At 38.0% G+C, this 23,676-nt stretch overlaps 1 protein-coding gene and 1 long non-coding RNA gene across 9 annotated transcripts in view; one reads left to right on the forward strand and one right to left on the reverse strand.

Moving 5' to 3' along the window:
• LOC127524070 (uncharacterized) overlaps positions 1-5,294 on the forward strand; it is a 33,948-nt gene extending 28,654 nt beyond the window's left edge. The window contains exon 3 of the long non-coding RNA XR_007932994.1: positions 2,391-5,294. This is a non-coding gene — a long non-coding RNA (uncharacterized LOC127524070). The remainder of the gene's footprint in view (positions 1-2,390) is intronic.
• A 10,901-nt stretch (positions 5,295-16,195) lies between these two features.
• Positions 16,196-23,676, reverse strand: part of bahcc1b (BAH domain and coiled-coil containing 1b) — a 111,380-nt gene continuing 103,899 nt past the window's right edge. For all 8 annotated transcript variants that reach the window (XM_051914275.1, XM_051914274.1, XM_051914277.1 and 5 more), the window contains 6 exons: positions 22,123-22,231; positions 21,464-21,580; positions 21,187-21,336; positions 19,136-20,346; positions 18,816-19,052; positions 16,196-18,726 (listed from right to left, as the gene is read on the reverse strand). In XM_051914275.1, coding sequence (XP_051770235.1) covers positions 18,517-18,726; positions 18,816-19,052; positions 19,136-20,346; positions 21,187-21,336; positions 21,464-21,580; positions 22,123-22,231 — 2,034 coding nt within the window. In that variant the 3' untranslated portion in view covers positions 16,196-18,516. The remainder of the gene's footprint in view (positions 18,727-18,815; positions 19,053-19,135; positions 20,347-21,186; positions 21,337-21,463; positions 21,581-22,122; positions 22,232-23,676) is intronic.

The raw sequence follows: 23,676 nt of genomic DNA on the forward strand, positions 1-23,676 counted from the left end.
TATGTATGAACACAGACACTGCTACACACATTTAAAATGAACAATAGCAAAAATACTAAAAAACAGCTTTATACTTTACACTGTTGCAGGAAGTATTAAAGGATAAAGGAAAAAAATCTGATATCATTTACTTACTCTCATGTCATTCCAAATCCATTTGATTTTCTTTCCTCCGTGGAGAACAAAATAAAAAGTGCATGATTCTTTTATCAGGGCTCTTAAAAGCATGACTTATTTTGTACAGTACCTATCAAAAGTTTGGAAACAATAACATTTTTTAATGTTTTAGAAAGAAGTCTCTAATAAAGGGTCCCATGACCCTTCAGAAATCATTCTAATATGCTGATTTACTGCGCAAGAAACATTTATTATTATTTTCAATGCTGAAAACAGTTTTTGCAGCTTAATATTTTTGTGGAAACAATGATACCATTCAAACATTTGTGGTAAGATAAAAAAAAAAAAAAGTGAAATTAATACTTTTTTTTAATAAGGATGCATTAAATTGATGCATAAATGTAATAAATTGAAATAAATGCTGTTCATTGAACTTTCTAAGAATCCTGAAAAAAAGTATCACTGTTTGCACAGAAATATTAAGCAGCACAACTGTTTTCAACACTGATAATAATAAGAAGAAATGTTACCTGAGCAACAAATCAGCAGATTAATTGATTTCTAAAGGATCATGTGAAACTGAAGACTGATGATGCTGAAATATATTCAAATAGAAAAGAAAACAGTTCTTTTAATTTGTAATATTACTGCTTTTACTGTATTTTTGATTAAATAATCAAAAGCTGTGGTGAGCATAAGAGACTTATTTCAAAAACTTGACAGGTACTGTATGTAAAAGAGCAGTGTCAAAATATCTCCTTTTAAGTTCCACAGAGGAAGAAAATTATATGGGTTTGGAGCGAAAATAGGGTGCATAAAGGGGTCCTATTATGCCCTATTTACTAAGTCTTGATTTTGTTTTCGGGGTGTACTAGAATAGGTTTTCATGCTTGATTGTTCATAAAACGTTCAATTGTTCATGAAAATTATTTTTCACATAATTTACATTATTGCAGCACCTCTCTTCCCAGTCTGTCTCAAATGCTCTGTTTAGTTCCTATAGTTTGATAAAGCCCCTCCTTCCGAAATACGAAATGTGCTCCGATTGGTTAGCTGGCCCAGTGTTTTGTGATTGGCGAACCATTTAGAGCGTGTTCTGGAAAGTCACGCCCCTTATCATAGCCGCAAGTTTCATCTGCTCAGGTGTAAATATTAACAACGGCGTCAATTTTGATAAACAAGTTTGAGCCTGATTCAGACCCTGAGAATGTTTACGAACCTTTGCAAGCATGGATTTTACAGGACATTTCAGAGTGGTAAGTTCCTAGGGATCGGTGAAGAGCGAGAGCCCCGTAGCTAAACACTACATCAGGGAAGTCCAACCCTAGTCCTGGAGGGCTACCGTCCTGCAGATTTCAGTTCCAGCCCTGCTCCAACACACCTGTCTGTAATTATTAAGCAGCCCTGAACACCATGATTAGCTGGTTCAGGAGTGTTTGAATCGGGTTGGAGCTAAAATCTGCAGGGCGGTAGCCCTCCAGGAGCAAGGTTGGACACCCCTGCACTACATTAACACTGTAGATAGCAGGCTAGCGGAGCCAAACAGCTTTGCCCTTACATCGTAGCAACAACATAAAACTTATAATTGGAACTGTTAATAGAAAACACAACAACAAATAATATAAAACACTTACAGGTTGTGATCCATCACAAAGAGAGAAGCAAGAGAAGCTTTTGTGCATCGCCAGCATTGTACTCTCTTATGTTCTAGAAGCTGTGCTCTGTGAAATGTGCAGCACACAGATAAAAGTTGGGCTAATAATATTCAGGAAGAGTGTTAAAAAAAAATAACCACTGTTTTCTAAGTTCGTCCACCTTAGGAACAGCTCAACCAGGCCTTTTCCCCTTTTTTTTTGCATTTTCCATGGGCGGGGATTATTTAAATGAGTGACATTGTGACTTCACAAGATCCAAAAGAAGCGAGTTGTACTCCCAACGAGCCGTTTGTTGTAGTTCTCGAAATGTGTTTTCTGTTAAAAAGAATACCTCCCTTTGGAGTAAACTTTGAGCTTTGTATCCTTACAGATCATGTTTTATGCTCAAATACCAACATTACACACTAACCAAAATTGAAAAAGTGGAAAAGCATAATAGGACCCCTTTAAATGATGACAGATATTTTATTTTTGGGTGAACTATCCATTTAATGTAATCATAAAAATAGGTAGCTAGATATATAAAAAATGATCACTTTCATGATGTCATATGCATTGTTTGCGGCTTCCTGTGGGGAGTGGATTTCCAGTCTAAGTTTACGATAAATGTATTTTTAGTTTTGCAGATCAGGGAAGAGGGAGAGGAACGGAGCACAGAGCCAAGGTGTGTTGATGGAGCTGCAATCCTGACCATCCCCTGGGCAGCACGCGGAGTTACAGTTACATGGACGAGGAGTGTGTGCAAGATCAAATATTCACTTGTGAAAAGTCCACAGAGGCTGCAGCCTCCTCCCATTAATATCAGCTTCCGTCTGGATTTTGTCAGCCAAACCCAGTGGGAGGAAATCGCCTGTCATCAGGAGCGTACACGTGTGCACTCACATATACAATCACACACACACTGTTGCAAAGCAATGCAAGGAGAGGCATGCAGCGCACAATGTCAATTTTAGAATTTGGTGCTGTATGGACTTTTATACACATGATATCATTCAGCAGACAAGTGTAAGAGACCGTGAGAAAATTGGTGTGAGAATGAAGCCTTGTCCTGCCCCCTCCTGTCCCTTCTGTATCAGAGGATCAAGGTTTGATCCTTAAAGTTGCCATGAAATCATCTATTTATATTAAACAAGACAAAAATACCAAGATTTTTTTTTAAGTGTGCAAAAAATAGTCTCCGGAATTGACTACCTACAAAGAATACAAAGAAAAGATAGTAATATCCAGATTGTGTACTTCTGAGGCTTCATGCACCAGCCGAGCAACTGCCAATTACAGTAGATGAATATGAATGCTAACAGATAGCTGAAGAATGCGATGTGAAACAATTAAAAACAGCAAGGCATGACACAATGGCCAAAGATCTATATGTGTACATAGATCAACATTTTAAAAAAGGGAGCAAACTACATTTCTGCTTAATAGATAAACAGGATCAATATCTATATACAGTACTTTTTTGTAATAAAGTATCATAGTTAATACGTAAAAGCACCACAACTTAAATAACAAAGATATATTTTTTAGATAAATTAGCAAACCTCACTATTGTGTCATATTGTATCACACAGTCCTGCTTGTCCACTTTAGGATGGAGAGGTGAGAGAGTAAGAAAAAAAAAAGAGCAGGGAAAACTAGCAACAACGCAACAGCTTTGTTGTGTTTTGTATTCCTCTCTTATCCTTCCTTCCTTCCTTTTATCCATGACTCTCTTGCTTTTAACAGCTCAGTCTAATATATATTCAAACACACACACATGCTCTCACACACGTACACACACACACAAGGACTCACTATACAGCTGAGGGCAAGCAAAAGGGTGTATTGGGTTTCGCCTGTCTGATAAATAGCCTGTTTACTTATAGAATACGTCAGAGAAAGACTATGATGGATGAGAAAGACAGTAGCCTCCCCTAACACATACAGTACTCTCCCTAAGACACACACCTGCCAAACTCACAAAACACACACATTATTTCAAAGAGCTTACTCACACTCAGGGGCCGTTTACACGACACCATTTTAAAACATAAAACTAAAAAATTTTTATGCGTTTTGGCCATTTATGCGTTTGGTTCATTTAGCCTACACAAAAACGTCATTTATGAGGCCTGAAAACACCAACCTTTGAAACGGGTTTCAAAGTGCAAGTTTTTGAAAACAATACTGATATTGTCTCCATGTACACTACAAATACGTGAATTTGTGAAAATGGTGACGTAATGTGCATGCGTATTATGTGTTCAGTCTATATGCATGAAGTTTTTCTTTACAAATATTCTCCGTTTTTAGTGTATCTCTGTGGCAGAATTACAGCACCACATACTGGTCTGGCATGTATACTACATCATTTTAAGTCGGTTTTAATGGTTTCGTGTGTACGCAGATATTTCTTGAGACGAAGGAAAAAAAAAAAGATTGGATAGGGAAAGCTCTGGCTTCGTGTGGATGTGGCCTCAGTCTCTAGACCTTTAACTAAAAAGCATGAACCACACTGCAGCTTATTCTGGCCAAGAACCGCCCACTTAGACAGGAAGAGACATGTCTGACCAAAATGTAAAGCGACCAACCACAGTTCATTCTGTTTGAGTTCACGAGTTTATCTGAAGCAGTGTTATTTTAGTATAATTGTGATCCTATTATAATTTTTATTAATATTTTGAATTAGTTTTTATTTTTATATTTTCAGTTTTCATTTTAGTTAAAGTTTTAGTAAATTTGTTGTGTGTTTTTGTCATTTTTATTACATTTTTATTTCAGTTCTGGGTCATTCCGTGTCAAATCAACCAAATTTCGAAAACTTCCCTGACTCAAATTTTTGATTTTGTTAATATTTGTTATGTACAAAGACAAACATAAATAGTGATAAAAGCCAAAATATTAAATGTCACAGATGTAAATTGACTACATTGATAATCCACTGTTTTGATAATCCACAATGACAGTTTTCACCTGAGATTTGGAGCCATTTTACAGGGGTGTAAAAATGACTGTAGAAAGATGACAGCATCATTATTTTATATTTACACAGAGATTGGTAGGTCTGTTAGTGAAATCTGTTGACTTTAGTAATCTTTGCTGCATTATATGCCAACAGTGACAGTTCAAAAATGGCAAAAAGCACTTCCTGTGTTTTTTTGCCTCAAGTTTGCATGCCTGTAACTAAAGAAGTATTAAAGATATTAAAGATAAAGACATTAAAGATTTCCTTTTAGTATCTTCATTTTAAAATAATAATAATAAATAAAAAATAAAAAAATGAAAATAAAATATAAACATCTTTGAGTAAAATAAAATGATCTGTGCAAGCGCAACGTAAATGGTGTCTCATACAGTAAGCCTTTAATGAGGAAACATCAAATGGAAATTGATTATTCAGAAGTCCACCACACGCCACTGCTGCGGATCATATCCACTGCTCACATGCAGGAAAGCACACCTGCACATATGCACAGGAAATCCCCCTGCCAAGTAGGAAACTCAGACTTCTCTTTTCCCCTTTCTGTCCCTCTCACATTCAACCACAATCTGAGAACACACACAAAGACAAAAGAGAAATAGAGAGAGATTTATCGCTTTGTTTGTGCATATCACCCAAATGGAGGCTTTTAAAATGCAGAGCGGTAAGCAAGCAGAGTTAGGTTTCATGGTCACACTCATATTATCACAGAGACACAATACAGCCAGTGCATGCTGGTCCGTCTGACGCCCACAGTCACTGCTTGAGTGAGCGAACACATCAGTGGAGAGACTAAAGGATGAGATAAGACAAGATCAAGAGATTGCACTGGACTGTTTATGGCAGCATATTCATAATTTCAAGAAGACAAAAAAAATATCCCTCAACTGCACAGTGGGAGCAGTGTGACTATATATAAGGTCTCCATTAACTAATTAAAAAAATAAATCTATTTAGCCAATTTTGTTAGCAATCATTTTATAATTTCCAAACTCACATGACTTTCTCTCTTCCATGGAACACAAAAGGAGAAGGTTAGTTACTACTTTGTCCTGTTTTTTTTTGTTGTCCCTTTTTGAGTTTCACAGACCCTGTTCAATGTCTGCTTTCATCGTTTGACAGGCACTGAAAAATGTTTTTAAATAATATATATGTGACCCAGGACCACAAAATCAGTCATAAGGGTCAATTTTTTGAAACTGAGATTTATACATCATATGAAAGCTGAATAAATAAGCTTTCCATTGATGTATGGACAATATTTGGCCGAGATACAACTATTTGAAAATCTGAAACCTGAGGGTGCAAAAAAAATCAAAATATTGAGAAAATCACCTTTAAAGTTGTCCAAATGAAGTCCTTAGCAATGCATATCCACTAACAAAAATACATTTTTGATATATTTACGGTAGGAAATTTACAAAACATCTTTATGGAACATGATCTTTACTTAATATCCTAATGATTTTTGGCATAAATTAAAAATTGATAATTTTGACCCATACAATGTATTGTTGGGCTATTGCTACAAATATACCCGTGCAACTTATGACTGGTTTTGTGGTCCAGGGTCACATATACAAAACATGAAATCAAATATAGTGTGTAAAGCACTTATTTTTTTAACTAATACTGCAAAACCAGCACATAAAGCACAAACTTATTTTTTAAAGGTGCAATAGGTGATTCTCTTCAGAAACATTTTTTGTTACACAGGTTGAAAGTCTCCTCATATCTTGATAGCAATCACTATGTTAAGCGGTCAAAATGTATTTTTATAAATATATATCAACTGTGGAAGGTGTAGGACCATAAAATGTTTGTTCAATCACTGCGTTCGGTCCATGTTCCCTGTCGGTCAATGTGTGTTTGCATGCCACTGCGCAGCCTGTTCATGCAGGCATCATACGTCATACGATCTTGTACGCTGTGCAGAGTCAACGTGAGAATGACAGGCTAACTTTTCTTCTGAACCGACAACAATGGCACTGGAAAAGTATATACCAAAAGAAAAATAGTGGGGTTGGGGTCCAACGCACGTTCACGCAACGATGTCTGCTCTCGCATCAACACAACACGTATTCGTTGAGGTGCTCTCGTTAAAGCCCGGAACACACCAAGCCGACGGTCGGCCGTCGCGCAGTTTTTGTGTGTCGGCTGACTACGTTTTCTCAGTGTGTTCTGCACTGAAGTTTGTTTGAAAGTGGTAGCTGCGTAGGCTGTCAGTGGAGGGACATACTGTAAAGCTTTCAGATTTCATTAAAAAGATCTTCATTTGTGTTCTGAAGATGAATGAAAGTCCTACAGGTTAGGAATGACATGAGAGTGAGTAATTAATGACAGAATTTTCATTTTTGGGTGAACTAATAATCCTATGCATTATGCTTCTGCAGTTGCTTCTCCAAGACCGCTAGCAGAGCTCCTAGCATCTCTCCAGGCGTCTGCCCCAGTTCCCACAGAGAGAGCCCCTTCCCCCTTGATTCCCCTGCGCTGTCTCTGCGTGCCTTGGACCTCCTGCCTGAGGGACACGGGTAAATCTGCATAGCTGGCTTGTCTGACAGACGGAGATGTGTGTTATTTGGCCGAAAGAGGTATGTGCGAGAGTGGGCGCTCTGTGCCATGGCTGTGCTATTGCTGCCCAACGCTGCCAGTCCTTCCATTTCTGCATGACGTCCGCCTGATTTACAGCACCCTGCGGGGGTCCCCAGCTGCCTGACGCCCACCCTGATACCAACACGCCTGCCCAGGCATCATATGTAGGGGCGAAGCACCTGCTTACATAAAGTGGACGTAAAGATGCAGTAGGCATGATGTTTACAGCAGGTGGACCTATATATTTATATACTTTTTTATTATCAGAGTTGTTGGCAGCAGTAAGGAGCTATGATGGAAAACATACTGAGGATGTATGCAGGGTGTTTAGAGGGGGACAGTCTCGGGTTCCTGATGGATATTGTGGAGGTGAAAAACTAGTGTGGTTTTAGCACAAGCATACGCACACATACTGATAAATAAGAGTTTGTGGGGGGGTTACACAAGTGGTCTTGCCAAGAGTCTTACTCTGCCTCGGAGACAGCAGGTGAATATATATTTATAAACACAGATCGCAAAAACTGTCTGCCTCACACTGACACATTCACCAGCTACATTTTAAACAGGATTTACAGGGTGTGGATTCAAATATACCCCCATAAAATGTCCATGGTAAAGCTGGTTCACCTGGAGTCAGGCGGCACTGAAGTGTCTATCAGATCATTTCAGGGAGTTGAACTCCGGAGTCCTGTTACTGTGTTTTATGACACCCTTCTCTTTATATTTCAGCTTTACAGACAAGGGAAAAAAAACTCTACCCCAGTGGTTCTCAACTGGTAGGTCACGGACAGCAGAACAAAAAACAATGCTGAATGCAATTAAGAAGATAAGTTGCACAAGTCAAGAGTTAATATTGTACTATAAATATATATTCTCTTAAATAAAACTGATATATGCATATTGTGTTTATATATATATATATATATATATATATATATATATATATATATATATATATATTATATTATATTATATATATATATATATATATACTGCCGTTAAAAAGTTTGGGATCGGTATGATGTTTAATCTTTTTTAAAAGAAGTCTCTTATGCTCACCAAGGCTGCATTTATTTGATTAAAAAAAAAAAAAAAAAGTACTATCGTGAAACATTTTTACAATTTAAAATAACTGTTATCTATTGGAATATTCCTGTGATGCAATGCTGAATTTTCAGCATCATTACTTCAGTTTTCAGTGTCACATGATCTTTCAGAAATCATTTTCTTTCAGCATTTATCTGAAATCTTATTTTTGCTGTTCTTTTGACCTTTCTATTCATCAAAGAATCCTGAAAAAAATGGTAAAGAACTGTTTTCAACATGATAATAATAATAAATGTTTCTTGAGCAGCAAATCAGAATCTTAGAATGATTTCTGAAGGATCATGTGACACTGAAGACTGCAGTAATGATGCTGAAAATTCAGCTTTGCATTAATAAACTAGTAGTTTGATTTAAAGAAGTCTGATTTTACTTTTGTACACTAAACAATATTACTAAACCACCACTGTTATTTTCGTATTATTAATATACTATTGTAGTATTTAGTAACATTTTGAATTAGCTTTTATTTTGTATGTTTTTAGTTTTCATTTTAATTTTACTTGAGGCTTTACCAGTTCAGTTTTATGATATTAGTACACTACTTCGACTTATTTTATTTCAGTTAGTTGCCAGTTACAGTTAGTTTATATTTTATTTTATGTTGGCTTTATTACAATTAATGAAAACAATTAACAACTACAGCACAGATCACCAACGTAAAAACCTGGATCCTACAGCAAAACCTGTTGAGAACCATTGCTCTATCCCAACTTGCAGGTAAATCTCATCTGAAAAAAGAGAGCTTCTCACAATGGCATAGCAAGCATTAACCAAAGGGGGAAAAGAGAGAGAGAGTAATCAACAAATGCCGTGTTGCGCAAGGGCAGAGTGCAATATAATCGCTGGCACATCGTTCCGCGCACTGACCTGAAAGCGCACACTGAATGTGCTGTGGATGGATATGTTGTGTGCACAGGGGCCCCGGCTGTAAGAGGGATGGATGGGGTGAGCTGGACGGGTTCCATGCCCTTAATCCCCCTCCGCAACCTCTGCGGCATTGGTCTGGATCACCATATCCAGCACTTTCATGCAGCTGACAGCTATTCATTTACACACGTGGCTCATAGAAAGAGAAGCATCAAATTTAGGACAGAGAGAAGGATAGAAAAAGAGAGATGCAGTGCTGGGAAACGCTACTTTCAAAAGTACTCCAATTACTTTCTTACAGAAAAGAAAACAGCTTAAAACATCCTGAAAAGGTCTTAGCTGCTCTTCCAGCCTGGTCAGGATGTTCTGTTGGTGGTTTTAGAGAGTTTTGGGGTACTTTTCAGCTGGTCAGGCTGGAAAACAAGCTGGTCAACCAGCTACACCAAGCTTGGCAACCAATTAGACTAGCTTTGTCGAGCCATGAGACCTGATCTTAAAACAGTTAAGACCAGGAAATAAGCTTAGCCTGGTCTAAGATGGGTGTTGGATATGGCTTACATTCAAAACGTAACATGTACTTCTTACTTCTAAACACTGGTGGTATCTATGGCTGAAGACAGCTTGTCCTTCACAAGCGTTTTTGTTGGGTCAACAAAGAATCTGTAGATAAAAGCAAATATTCACATACTGATGTCTGTCACTGCTGAACATAAACTAAAGACAGTACAACTGTTTTAGAGCAGTCGCCCCTCTGTAACATTATTAATATTTAATAATAGGAAATATAACTGAATCTTGAGACACACAAAAAGTAATGTCAAATATGAGCAAATAACTCTAGATCAAGTACATATTACACCACAGAAATGATGTCTATTCCAGCATTAGACAATCTTGCAGGCATATCTGTTCAGGAAGCAGCTTAATCCTGTGTAATTCCAGGTTAAAGGCATCCTCAAATCCAGAGCATCAGAAATTCAGTAAATGTCAGAAGTGATAAGTGGCAGGTGGATAGTGGATTTAGGGAGTTAGCAGTTTAGGGATATGCAGTGTCTGAATAAGTATTCTGGGAATGTACAAAGACATTGAAAGTCACTGTTGCAAATGTTGTGAAGCTATAGAGGGTGTTGACAGACAGTATAAGAACAGGGGATTTTTTCCCCCCTAGTTCAGCTATCTAACATATGTTCATGTTTCTCAGCCTGTGCAATTGCTATGTTCAATGCCTAAATCTCTAAATATTCTTGATGCTCTGATTATAGGGGCCTGATGGCATAATTTGTACATAAATCTCATTTACTGTCTCAGTGTCTGCTTTGTGTGTGTGTTAGCTTGAGCACTTATTTATCTGCCTAGTATCTGCGCTTGCAACAAAATTAAACAGTATATCTTACAAAAACAAAACAAACAAGCACAGCAGTGGTTCTGCTCAAATCATATGAAATTCATACACTACTGTTCAAGAGTTTGTGGTCGTTAAGTTTTTTTATATATATATATTTTAGAAAGACGTCTTTTATGCTCACCAAGGCTGCATTTTTTTGATCGAAAATACAGTAAAAACACTAATAATGTGAAATATTGTTACAAATGAAAATAACTGTTTTGTATTTAATATATTTTTAAATCCAACTTATTCTTCTAACAAATCTGACTCTGAGCCATTTCTCCAGTCACATGATGATCCTTCAGAAATTACTCTAATATGCTGAGTTACTTCTCAAGAAACAATTATTATCATTATCAATGTTGAAAAAGTCTTTGAAAAATAAAAAGTTCAAAGGAACAACATGTATTTGAAATATTAATCTTTTGTAACATAATACATGTATTTACTGTCCCTTTTGGTCAATTTAATGCGTCCTTGCCTTTTAAAAAATCTGACTGACCCTATATAGGCCTACTTTTGAACGATGTAGGGCACAATTCTGATATTCAATACAACAGCACCATTGTAACTGTAAAACTGCTTTCATACAACAGTTCTGTAAACAAAAAATTGATATTGAGTAACTTACGTTTTTGAAGTGTCTCATTTGTTATTTTTCTTCTTCAACGAAAATATTAGGCCATATTATTAGGCCAAAGTCAGAAGCTTTGATAGTCGCCAAGCAACGCACAAACTAAACGCCGGCCTGGAGCTTTGTAAAAGTGGAGCGGAGCCCCCGCTCAAAGCGTTCTGTAATTACTGAAATGAAGATCCACCCCGGCTTTCCAACTCCGCCGACGCTCTTGGCTTTGAAGCTGCAGATAAAAATCACACAATTTCTTACGTCTGTTCGCAAGAGAAACAAACGCTCCGGCTATCAAAGACGCTTCTCGCTTTGCTCGTTTCCAGTCAACACCAAAAAAAAAAAAAAAAAAAAAAATGGGTCGTAGCTATAATCTAGAACGCCATGTCTATGAACACAAACAAATTAAAGTTAAAGTTAAAGGTCACTGTGCTGTTGAACACTCGGAAGGCCTCTCGGCCAATCAAATTTGAGAACAGGTATGTTGACGTTGAAAATTATAATGTATATAAAATTGTATTTTTAACTTTATATTGTTATTATTATTATTTTTTGTATTACCTTTACTAATTTATTATTTTTCTGTCACTGCTGTTATGTATGTAAAACAATGTTAAAAAAGTACTTTGAGCTATGATGTGTTTTAATGTGCTTTCAGTTGCAGTTCTAATGTACTTTATTGGCTTATCAAATGTTTGTATATTTGTATTGTATTGATAAAATACTTTTTAGAATATACTTGGCTAAATTTAGATCAGATAAAAAAAAAAAAAATCAGATAGGCTAAATATGGCTATTCTATCAATACTTCACTAGCATGGCAAATTATGGTGTATATGTACTACTGAAGAAGTAGCAAGTTAGACTGTCTCTCTCACATACATTCCTCCCTCTATCTCCATGTACTTGTCCGCTCTCTGCTAGGGCCTTTCACACACTGACAGGTTTGGGACCCCTGAGCAGCATGACACTGCATGATGGATGAGCTCTCGGACCTTCAAACCAACCCCACCATAGGAGGGGTCTGTGTGCGCTCCTCGTCTCACCAGCAGCACCTCATTCAGAATGCCAACCCCCCGCCCCACCCCACCCGCTCCACACACTCTCCTCTCGTCCTCCTGAGAGCCACTCAGCAGGCAGGCCAGAAGAGGTCATGCAGAGGGCAGGACATTTATGAGGTGTAGATATTTGCCTTCTCTCACAAAAACACACTGTGGCATTGACATGGTCTGGTTTTTGCTCTTTCAGGTTTTCAAGTTTCAGGTTCAGTGAGTTGCTGGAATAGCTGGCCATGTCTGATACAGCTAGAAAAAATATAGTATTTGTTTATTTGTGTCAGTATTCGTGTCAGGCAGCCGAACATGATCAAATCCTGGAGTGTTGCCCAAAAGATACTGTAAAAGTAAACTGCCTTTATAGCGCAGAAACTAATAAAAAATTCCTCCCCCAGTGGTCACATGAGTCTGATGCATGGACAGGCCTCCGGCTCCAGGTATAACCGATGTGAGCTCATTAACTCAGTACCAAAGTAGTCACATATATATATACATAATATATATATATATATTAAGCAGCAAATACTCTTTTCAACACTGATAATAATAAACATTTCTTGAGCACCAAATCAGCATATTAGAATGATTTCTGAAGGATCATGTGACAGACTGGAATAATGATGTAAATTCAGCTTTGCCATCACAGGGGGAAAAAATACATTTTTAAATATTACAACAGAAAACCATTCTTTTAAATTGCAATAATATTTCACAATATTACTGTTTTTACTGTATTTCTGATAAAATAAATGGAGCCTTGATGAGAATGAGATGTCTTTTAACAACATTTAAAAATCGTAATTATTCCAAACTTTAGTTTATGAAAAATGTTAAAATTAGGCGTATGGTTTTTTTTTTTTTTTTTAATTGCTGACTTCTTAACGCATAAGATAACACTTTGTGGAAACACAATTAGACATTAAACAGCAGCAAAAAAAATAAATAAATAAATAAATAAAAGGAATTGTTACAGAAGTGTTCGTGCTGTGTTTTAAATATTAATGTGTCTCCAAAAAGCTTTACCTGAAGAACCTGTTTTCACCAATTATTTTGCTCAGGAAAAATACATTTCAAAATAAGGAGTTTTCATGAATGTAAATCACACACAGAATAAAGAACAATCTTCTAATCCTATCACTTTTCTGGTTGTACGTTTAACTGTGTGCATAAACCATCTACTTCCTGCAGTGTGAAGGTGCATAATACAATTACACTGGTTTTACTGATGCCATATGAAAACTTAAGTGGTTCTTTTGAAAACCATCAGGTGCTTCAAAGAATCCAAAAAGGCTTAATTTTTCTTGAATCAATACATTGATCTGAAGAACCTATAGCCTAATGTTACATCAAGACCTTTTTAAATATCCACAAAATTATATATCCAACTCAAAAACATTATTTTGATAAAAAGATAGTTCTTTGCTCAACCTAAGGTGCAAAGAGCCTTTGTGTTTAGTGTAGGTCAGTGAATCAACAAAAATATGTACAGGTCACAGCAAAAGCAAAAGATAAAAAAAATTATATTTTGCATAAAGTAGATTAAGCCTGTTTTAAGTTTTTTTTCCCCCCCAAGAAATATAATTATGTGCAATTATCATGATTAATGTGTATTTTTCATTAAAATAATGTCATTTAAATTAACAAGATTCATTTTCTTTATGCAAAACATAATATTTTATTTCTTTCTGGTGATTTTGGAGTGAAATATGACATGTTCCTGATATTCACTCAAGTCTAATCTGTTTAGAATTCAAGCTCTTTTATTGCCTGCAGAATATCCTGTCAAACTTAATGCCTACCATTGTTTGCAGACTTTATTTCTCTATATTTCTCCATGTCCTCTGCTTCTCCTCTCTACATCCATCTCTCTTTATCTTTCTCTTCTCAAGGCAGTAGGCTGTTGGAGGAAAATGACCTACTTGTGTTCATGACCTTATGCTGCCTTCACATGCTATCGGAAATTTCCTACTTCCCACTTCTATAGCTGTGATTACGAGCTGGTCGTATTCAAGTGCTTTGTTGTCGGAAAGAACAGGATTCATGAAGGACACCAGGTTTATTCTTGCCTGTTTATTGGGAAAATCTTATTACAGCCAAAATGATATTTAGCGAGTTATAAACATTCACCGAACTATCTAGATAACATGCTGACGATTGTGTAATTTCTGTCAAATACAGGCTATTTTTGCAGTGTATAAAACATACAATACGCCGATTATTCATATATGTAAATATGTACGACTTTAACGACAATGCAATGAAGCTGTTGTGGAAAAAAAACTAATAAAGAATACTAGTCACAACAGCAACCGTTCTCCCCTCCGCCATGTTTAAAGTTTACGGCACGCCCACCTCGGAAACTTGGGTATCACAATTGACCGTTCGCAAAGACCCGCCCCCTTTAGTTACTGTCAGACAAACCATGCTGATCTCTCGCCACACTTCTTGTTCTCACGCAGTGAAAAATACATCGCGGAGCAAAGAGGACACTGACGTCGACAGACAAGACAGAGCAGGTTACTTTTGATAGGAAACAAAGTCTCAAATTTCAAATTTTGTCATTGTTAAAGAAATGTAACCAATAAATACCATTTTGTGGCTCTTTAATGTGTCGTGACAGATCGCTGTAGCGCCTCAGTTCAAGAGGCTCGTGAACCGATTATCTCTTCCTACTAGTTAATTTATAGCATCAAATAAACATGAATGAACATCATAAGGAATGTTGTTTAAATCACGGAAAGATGTCAGTACTTTTCAAGTTCAAGTCTACCTACGTTAATCTGTTAACTCCCCTGACTGCTTTGTCGGACAAAATGGCGGATTCAGCGTTATGATTGGTTAGATTGCCTGTCAATCAAATGCCGCGTTCCAGGCAACCCGTAACCTGTGTTTTTCCAACTTTCTACCCGTGAAAGTGCACTGGAACGGCAGTCAAACCCGTGACTTCCTACCCGTGAACTCGTACTAGATCGATGTACTCCCAGTTCCGCGCTCTGACGTCACATAGCCCGTGAAACAACAATGGCAGCCCCTACGGATGCGGTGTTTATGCAAGTGGTACATGGTGAGAAATAGACTTTAGGACAATATAATGTTGCAATCAAATTAATAATAATATAATAATGATAAATAATACACACACAATTATGTATTACAATGTTATATGTCTGAAACGATAAGTATGTCGTGAAAGTATGGAAATGTTGGGCATAGCTAACGTTAAGGTAACGTTAGGTAAACCTGAACTTGACCATACAAACGATCATGCTTATAAAAAAAAAAAAAAATTTAATGTACAATTTCTCATAATATAATTTTTCATAAGCCCCGTACGGTCCGCCATGCTGGTTTGTTTACATCTAGCTACCACAATTCCTTGCGCTCAGGCAGTTTGGCGTGACTTGCCTGGAACGCTACAAAGTCGTGAGTCGTGGTTTAAAGTCGAGACTTACGGGCTCAAAAACCTGCCTGGAACGCAGCAAAACTCCTGTCGAAGGGTCAATTATCCCCGAGCTTTCCGGTGGTAAATACAACTCGAGAGGGCATTTATGTCCAATTTTAACTAGGAAACTAGTACTTACGATAATTCCAATAGCACGGGAAGGCAGCATTAGTTAGCCAGCTGTCTACTCTTACAACAATAGACAGTGAATACTGTGGATGACTTTTCAAAACATAATTTTTAACGTTATTAGGCAGTTGCAGACAGTGGATCAAGTTACTGGGGTAAATTTAACAAGACATCAATTTAAGACAATTTAATATTATACATTCAAGTAAATCAGTGGTTTCAGGATCAAACAAGCTTGAATAAAATACACTGAGGCATGGTAATTTAGATTTTTTTTAATTAAATGCAACACGAATGCAATAAAATTAAGATAAATAACGTTTTAACAGTGGAAATATCTTAGAGTTATATTCCCCACAAGGTCAAAAAGAACATCCACTGTAAAAATCAGTTCCAAGTGGGTCTCAAATTCAGGTTACACAATGATTCTATTTCCTTTGAGGCTTGGCCAACTTCCTGGCACGCTGGTGGTGCCAGTGCCACCATATCAAGCGTTGAATCCAGTGTTTGTTTACAAAAATACCATTTTTCTTTTTCTTTCTTTTTTCTAATTTTTTATAGACCCAGAAAGTGACATTACATTTATTTTCACATCAGATTTCTTAAAGCTTTAGCTTCTGCAGTGTAACAGCAACAATGTCATTAAAAAAGTAAGTCATCCTTTAGGATTGAAAGGCATATCTGTCACCTTTTTCACAATTCCAACACGGAACAATCTGTACAGGCTTGCATATTGAACAAATAAGAGTACAACATTGACAATGGAAAAAACAAACAGAACGATTTTTGGCAAAGCAGGAAGAAAAAGTGACAAGAGGAAATTTTTTAGATTAGATCTGTTTTAAACTGCCCTCACTTACAGGTTATGATTGTCCTTCATGATCACGTGACATAGGACAGCAGGAGGCTTCAAGTGCTGGAAGCGTCTGTTCACGCTTTGCATGTCTATACCCACTCCTTGCAGACAAAAAATCCTTGGCCGACACTTTGCTACAACTTTGCTGAAACGTTGTGAGAACATTTCAGCTGTTTTCAAACACAAAAGCATTTGGAAAGCTAAAGTACATCTAAAGTCTAAAGTACATCAGGCAAAATCATTGCAAGTGCCCCTTGTTCATGATTCAGTCTACATATTTATTGCAGTTGGAAGTATGCTAATTCCAAGGACATACTTTGGTTCGTCATTTTGGAGGCCAGATTCCTTCAGTCAGTATTTAAAATGAATTTCTGGACAGTAAAAGCACCTCCAAATATGCTATATGGACCTGGCACTTTTAACTTTTTGCTCAAATTGTTACCAATTAGATCAAACAAAGACAATGAAATGCAATAGAAACAAACAATTCTTTCAAAGCCAAAATCAAACTCCAAAAGAAAGATGAAATAGAGTAATGAAGTGTACACAGACAGCCTGTTTCCTCTGACTGGACTGCATTGTGTCAGTTTGACTGTTTGCTCCATGAGCAGAATGTCTCCCAACCCTCCGTTCCCTCCTATACAACAGTGAAGAGGGTATTCAGTAACTAAGGTCGCCTAAATCATGCCTGTCCCCAAAACAAACCTCCCAAACAAACAGAAAAGTTATTTCATTTTAAAAAAATAACACAATCAAGAGCAATAAAGAGGAATAGAGTTCTCTCTTCATTTATATTATATTTACAGTTTGTTGTTTTTAATATATATTTATATATTTATATATTTACACACATCAAATAAATCAATTGTACAACTATACACCTGAATGAGAAGATAAGCAAGAGGTACAGAAGTGTATGGCTTGACTGGAAAAATCATTCCTTTTGTTTTGTCTGTGTTTTTTGTTTGCTCATAAACTGACTTATTAATATATTGACATAATCATTAGCGCCAAAAAGAACAAGAAAAGAACAATAAAAAATCCCTGGTATTGTCAAAAGAGGTTATTAGACTGTACACATGTGAGAGCATCATTCAATTTAGAACACCAGTTAGGCCTTTAATCTCCAGGTTAACACCCATTCCTGTTTGTTTTGTTTTTTGTGGCTGATCTCTACATACACGCATGGTTCTTCACATATTTGCATACAGCAAAAAATTACCCTCTCATTCACATCTCCTCTCACGCAAACACAAACAAACAGATCATACCACAGCTCAAAGTAACAGTGTATTTGGTCCTGCTGGGATATTTATAAGTCCTGGTGACATCAGTTTGACGTGATTAACCAGTGAAGATCTTTCCGAAAGAACTTTCCGCAAATCCAAAATTTCAGTCAGTGTTTTTCACCTCCGATCCATGTCCGCCAGTCTAAATATCTTACTCTGAAGAAATCCAGTGCCTTTTTCACTAATAGATAAAAAAATATTCCATGTCTGTGGAGCCTTCATAGAGTAATCACCATGAGTTGTCCTCCCCACAATCCATTTGATAATATACTGTTACTTTAAGAGTAGAGATGAAAGTGGCTGTAGAAACCCATGGCTGTGGGTTAAGCTCACTTTTCACATCATGCTAGTTTTGTATCTTGGATAAGACTGGCCTGATTGTCAGCCATTTCTTGTATCTCACGATTTCAGTAGTGCATTCAGCCATTTTCAAACATTAGCAGATGATCGACTCTCCCTCGGCCGTCACCAGCTGGCCACTGGTGGGGTCGTAAGTTCCAGCCAGGTAGTATAGATCTTGACTGTTGCTGTTTGGTTTCCTGATACGGCTCAGGCGCTCATATTCAGCTCTGCTTACCACCTGGCACTTATGGGAGATGGTTTGGACGTCGTTTTCGTCCTCATGGGAACTTTGGTAAAGGGCATGCTGTGAAGAGAGAGGAAAAGAAGTTTTAGGTCTGCAAAGTCTACCTTAAGTCAATCAAAACCAAACAAGACTTCTGGTCACTACTGTACCTTCCCATCCCGGTGCCTTTTTCCAAGCTTGGTCTCCTCAGGGTGGTAGAACCACTTTACTTTGACTACCATGTTGCTGGACCAGGATTCCCATAGACTCTCAATGCGACCAATGAAGGGGAGGTGGGGTCGACCAGCAGAGAGGAAAACTGCACAGTCTCCAACTCGGACGGTGTCTTTGCCCCGAACGATGGCCTTGTAGAAGAGCTTTCGGGCTTTTCCTTTCAAACCCCGTCTCTGATGACAAGAAAGTAAAGTTTAAGGGACTTACAAACATTTTGGATTGGGATTAAAACAGAAAAATCAGAACAGGAAATTACCTGAGTGGGGTTCCCAGACCACCTCCACAGCTGCCGTCCTGGCATGAATGAGGATGAGTTGGGTGGACCCTCTGAAGATGGTATCTTCTGTTTTTTAGGGAAGTCTTTGGAAGATTTGGACTGTACTACAGAGGAAGAGTTGTTGGCAATCTCCTTTCTCCTTGGAGGTTTTCCTGTACTACTATTGACTGCAGCCTTTGAATTAGGGATAGTTATAGTTTTGGCTCCAAAAGTGTGTCGTGGTTGGGCGGTGGGAGGCTCAGGATGCTGCTGTTGTTGGAGCAATGTGTGATGAGAAGAAAGGCAACCTTGAAGCAGAAGCCGTGATGCCTCTTCTTCATCCGAACTGTAGGACGAGTCATTGTCAGATGAGCAGATGCTAGAGCTGGACAACGAGCCTGAACTAGATGCGCTGGAGGACCCTGAGGACGATGACGAAACAGAAAGACGAGACAGAAAGCGACCATTGGAGCGCATTGCAGCCCTTCTGGCATCTTCTTCCTCATCTTCATCCTCATCCATATCTGAATAGGAGCTTAGGCAGTCGCTGTGGCAGTTTGGCCCATAATCTGCATATTCACTAAGCCCAAGACCCTGAGGGTGCTTACGCATGTCTGAGGAACCTTTGAGAATATGGCAACTGTTCCTTTTGGCATCTTTGACTAAAAGAATGGACTGGGAGTAGCCCATTGTTGAGGTCAGTTCTCCTACTCCTTTGGCTCCAAAGCCCTTTTCCATTCGTCCACCTCTTTGTACCTCTGGGTTTCCAAGAAGCAACAATGCTTTTCCATTCTTAGTCTTGGGGGACGTTACCCCTTCATGGTCCAGTTTGACAAGAAATTCCTTCCTGTCTCCTATCTTTCTACCCCGTAAACCAGGGACGCCCTTGTGATTAAGAGGCAGACCTGTTGCCAACTGCTGATTTCCAAAGGAAGTGCAACCATTCGCAATGCTGCTGAAGGAGTCCACCTCAAAGGAAGTGCTGAAGATGCCTTTGGCTGGAGTGGTCATGGTGGAGCTAAGTAAGGGGAACATGTCTGACTCCTTTCCTCTCAGAGCTTTCTTTGTTAACCCGTTAAACTGGAACAAATCCATGGAGGGTTTCCTCCTGGACATGGCAGCAACTGGCCAGCCAAGAAGAGGGGAAGCGGTTCCAGTCACATTCTCAGAAGCACAGCTCTTTGATGATGCATTGACAGATTTTGGCCTTCCTGTTGAGGAAGATAAACAAAGGTATTGCTATGGGGACATAGGAAAACAACCCTACCCTCAGTGCTAACATATTTGCATTTTCCAAGCTCCACTTACTATAATACTACCTTCAGCCCCTTAGAGAAAAAAGATACAAACAAATATGCCTGACATGATATGACTACATGTTGTTGTACTTTTGCAGATAACATCTGCTGTGTTGGAGCTGTTGGACTGGTAGTTCAGGGCTTTATGTCAGACTCTATAGTTAAGCGGCGTTCAACCTTGACACCAGTTTCCCTCATCCATTTGTTCAGTCAAATACATCTCCATTAGTCAACTGAACCCTGATCTCATCATTGCTGATGTGTTAATTGCACAGGGTCATTAAAAGTAATGAAGGAAAATGCTTTTTTCTTCCGTATTTATACGGATTATTCAACCTTACGTCTGATAAGACTTTTCGGGACAAACATTAAATAAACCATTTGGTGGGTGCGTCAGTTCCAGGAACAAGAACCAGGAAAGGTAGTGAAGCATGTCCTTAGGGACAAACAGATTGAGAAACGTCTACCCAACAAGTTTCCCTGACAGACCTTGTGATAAATTACTAAAATCATGAAGACCTGTTGTGGAATCTTGTTTGGTAGATATTTCTCAATGTGTCTCTTTGAAACAACATGTTTTACCTCTTCCGTTGCAGGTTAAACGGAACACCTGGGGGATGTATGTGAATTATCAAAAGATTTTATGATGCAAGAAGCATTCATTTAAAATGTGTAACTAAAATTATTTTAATCTAATCAATGTGGAATTTGGAAAGTCATGAGAACGTGGATGATGCAGCTGTCATCACGCACCTGGCTTGGCTTTAACAACATTCTTCCTGGGCTCCGTGTTAGAAGAATGCTCTGAGGACACATCAGCCTGCTGAGTTATCTTCTCTTGAGAGGAAGTCTTCCTCCTGCGGCATCTAGGTGAGACCAGGTGGGCTGGTGATGGCTCTGCACCTGCAGTACATCGGCAATGCCACAGGCTTAATGACAAGCACGGAATCTTGGCACACTGTCTAGCATTGTTAACATGACACACTTTGTTTGTATTGGAGATGAAACGTGTTCATCTGCAGAAACGTACAGTGGATTTGGTAGCCTGGCGGAAGCAGACGAATGCTTGAAAGAGAAATCCATCCCCGGTCTCCATCGTCAAACTCTACCATGACACTGCCCTCCTTCTGTTCCTCACCCGGACCTCCTATGGAAGACACAGATGTACAGTTCTAAATAGAATGCATATGATTGTATTTGTGTTTGAAAAAATTATTTAAAAAAATTACTAGCAATACTTATGATAAAATAAATATAGGACTAATTTAAACATGCATTTATGAACTCTTAAAAAATAGTAAGTTGACTATCTGAGCCTGTGTATAATTTCTGCATAATTAGAGGCAGAGATGTATTTGTGACATTAAATCTTACAACTGCGACTTTATTCATCTTAGTTGACTATTTCTAGTAACTGTGCCATTTTTCTTTTAATTGCTACATTATATCTGAAAATGTGAATTTATATCTTATGTATTTCAAATATTTAATATTTTCACAATTAACTTTTTTTTTTTTTTTTTTTTACTTTGAGTCGGAAATGGGCTTCCATACAAAACAACTTTCATTTATTAAAAAACAATTAAAAAAATAAACAGTTTTTTTTATAAGTATCTTGGTTGCTTTTGGGTGTTAGATGGTGACTGAGTGTGTGAGAGAGAGAGAGAGAGAGAGAGAGAATGATCTCACCTCTACGAACATATCCAGGATACAAACAGCGCGAGCGTTCACTCCAGTAAGCACACACTCTTGTTCCAGCCGTCAGAGTTTCCACCGTCTCCGGCTGCACATCTAAAACCTGAAACACATGGATGACTTTAAAAATTAACCTACATATCTTGCAGACAGACAGCTTCAAGCATAAGTTGATTTAGTTAAAAGACACACATGAAGAATACGAGACATCCACTTTGCAAAAGCATGGATATCTTTGAGGCCTTCCCTTAAGGCAATCACAACCATGGGTATACCTTTCTCAAGAAATGCTGTTTGTTGATTTTGGTCTCATACTGAACGAGAATAAAAAAAGAGAGAAAATCAGCATCGCTGAATGGAGAGTCTGCTTTGAAATAATGGAATAAAAGAGCACAGAGGTGAAAAAGGCCTAAATCGATGACTTTATAGTGAGGCTGCCAGCTCCCCTCCCACTACACAGAGCACATGCACCGAGGGCTCTTTTAGGCCCAGTTCAAACGTGTCTGCTGTAGATACAGCCCTTTTGACAGACAGAGCAAACGGGGAGCCGAGGAGTTTTTGGCCTGGATATGCAGGGAATGGTGTTGGAAGCAAAACGACTGATAAGAAGTCTTAAAAGCAGCACAGGAAAAAGGAGGTATCACTGAATCGGGGGGCTAATGCTAGTGGCTAGCAGTGCCTATATGAAATCTGACTTTTTTAAAATATAACTTTTTTAAAAAGGGCATTTGTAGGTTGATTCCCCCAAAAAGTATACTAGTTTAAATGTTAGTTTCTATCAATTCACTGCTATTTTTTAGTGTACCATCTAGCCCAATATGGCAACGTTGCTTCAACCAATGGCATGCGTTTGGGGCATGACTATCTGTTTATCCGCCCAATGACGGAAAGGTGAATGCTTAGGCAGCCTGTTTGAATATAGTCATTATTTTTGCAATTTGTTTGGTGCAGAAATTACCCACTCCATCTTCAAGTCCAGAGGAAATCTGGGAGTAATACACTTGATATGTAAATATACTTTTATATTCAACTTTTTCACAGTAACTTGAGCTTGATTTTAGCCATTTATAATTGATTGGATAGTGAAAAGTGTGATTTATACACCAAAATGGAGCCAGAAAAAAATGAGAGTTTGCATTAAGGATTTCATTATTTTGCATTATTTCATGTTGACTTTAGTTTTATGTAAACCTGAGCTGTGTTCGCTTTGTAATTCCACACTAGTTTCAGTAAAGCTGATACACAAACATACACACAGGAACAATGCTGCAGGCTTATGGGTGAGTCCAATTTGTGGGAGTAGAGTGTAGCATTCAGTGTCAAAGCCTTTACTGTGCTAGCCTTCAGTGAGAATATAGCACTCGCTCTCTGTCTTTCTGTTCTCCCAGCTTTATCTCTCCCACAACTATGTACAATCACATCCAACACTGACACAAATGACAACCTCCTCTCTTTGTTTTGCATTTTGTGAACAATCAAGAGCTTTTTGTGTTGCAGCTTGTGGATTGTATCAAGAAGAGATATCGTCAGATGTTTTGTGTACTGTAC

This window comes from Ctenopharyngodon idella, chromosome 12 (genome assembly GCF_019924925.1).
Source record: "Ctenopharyngodon idella isolate HZGC_01 chromosome 12, HZGC01, whole genome shotgun sequence".
Classification (NCBI taxonomy): Eukaryota; Metazoa; Chordata; class Actinopteri; order Cypriniformes; family Xenocyprididae; genus Ctenopharyngodon; species Ctenopharyngodon idella.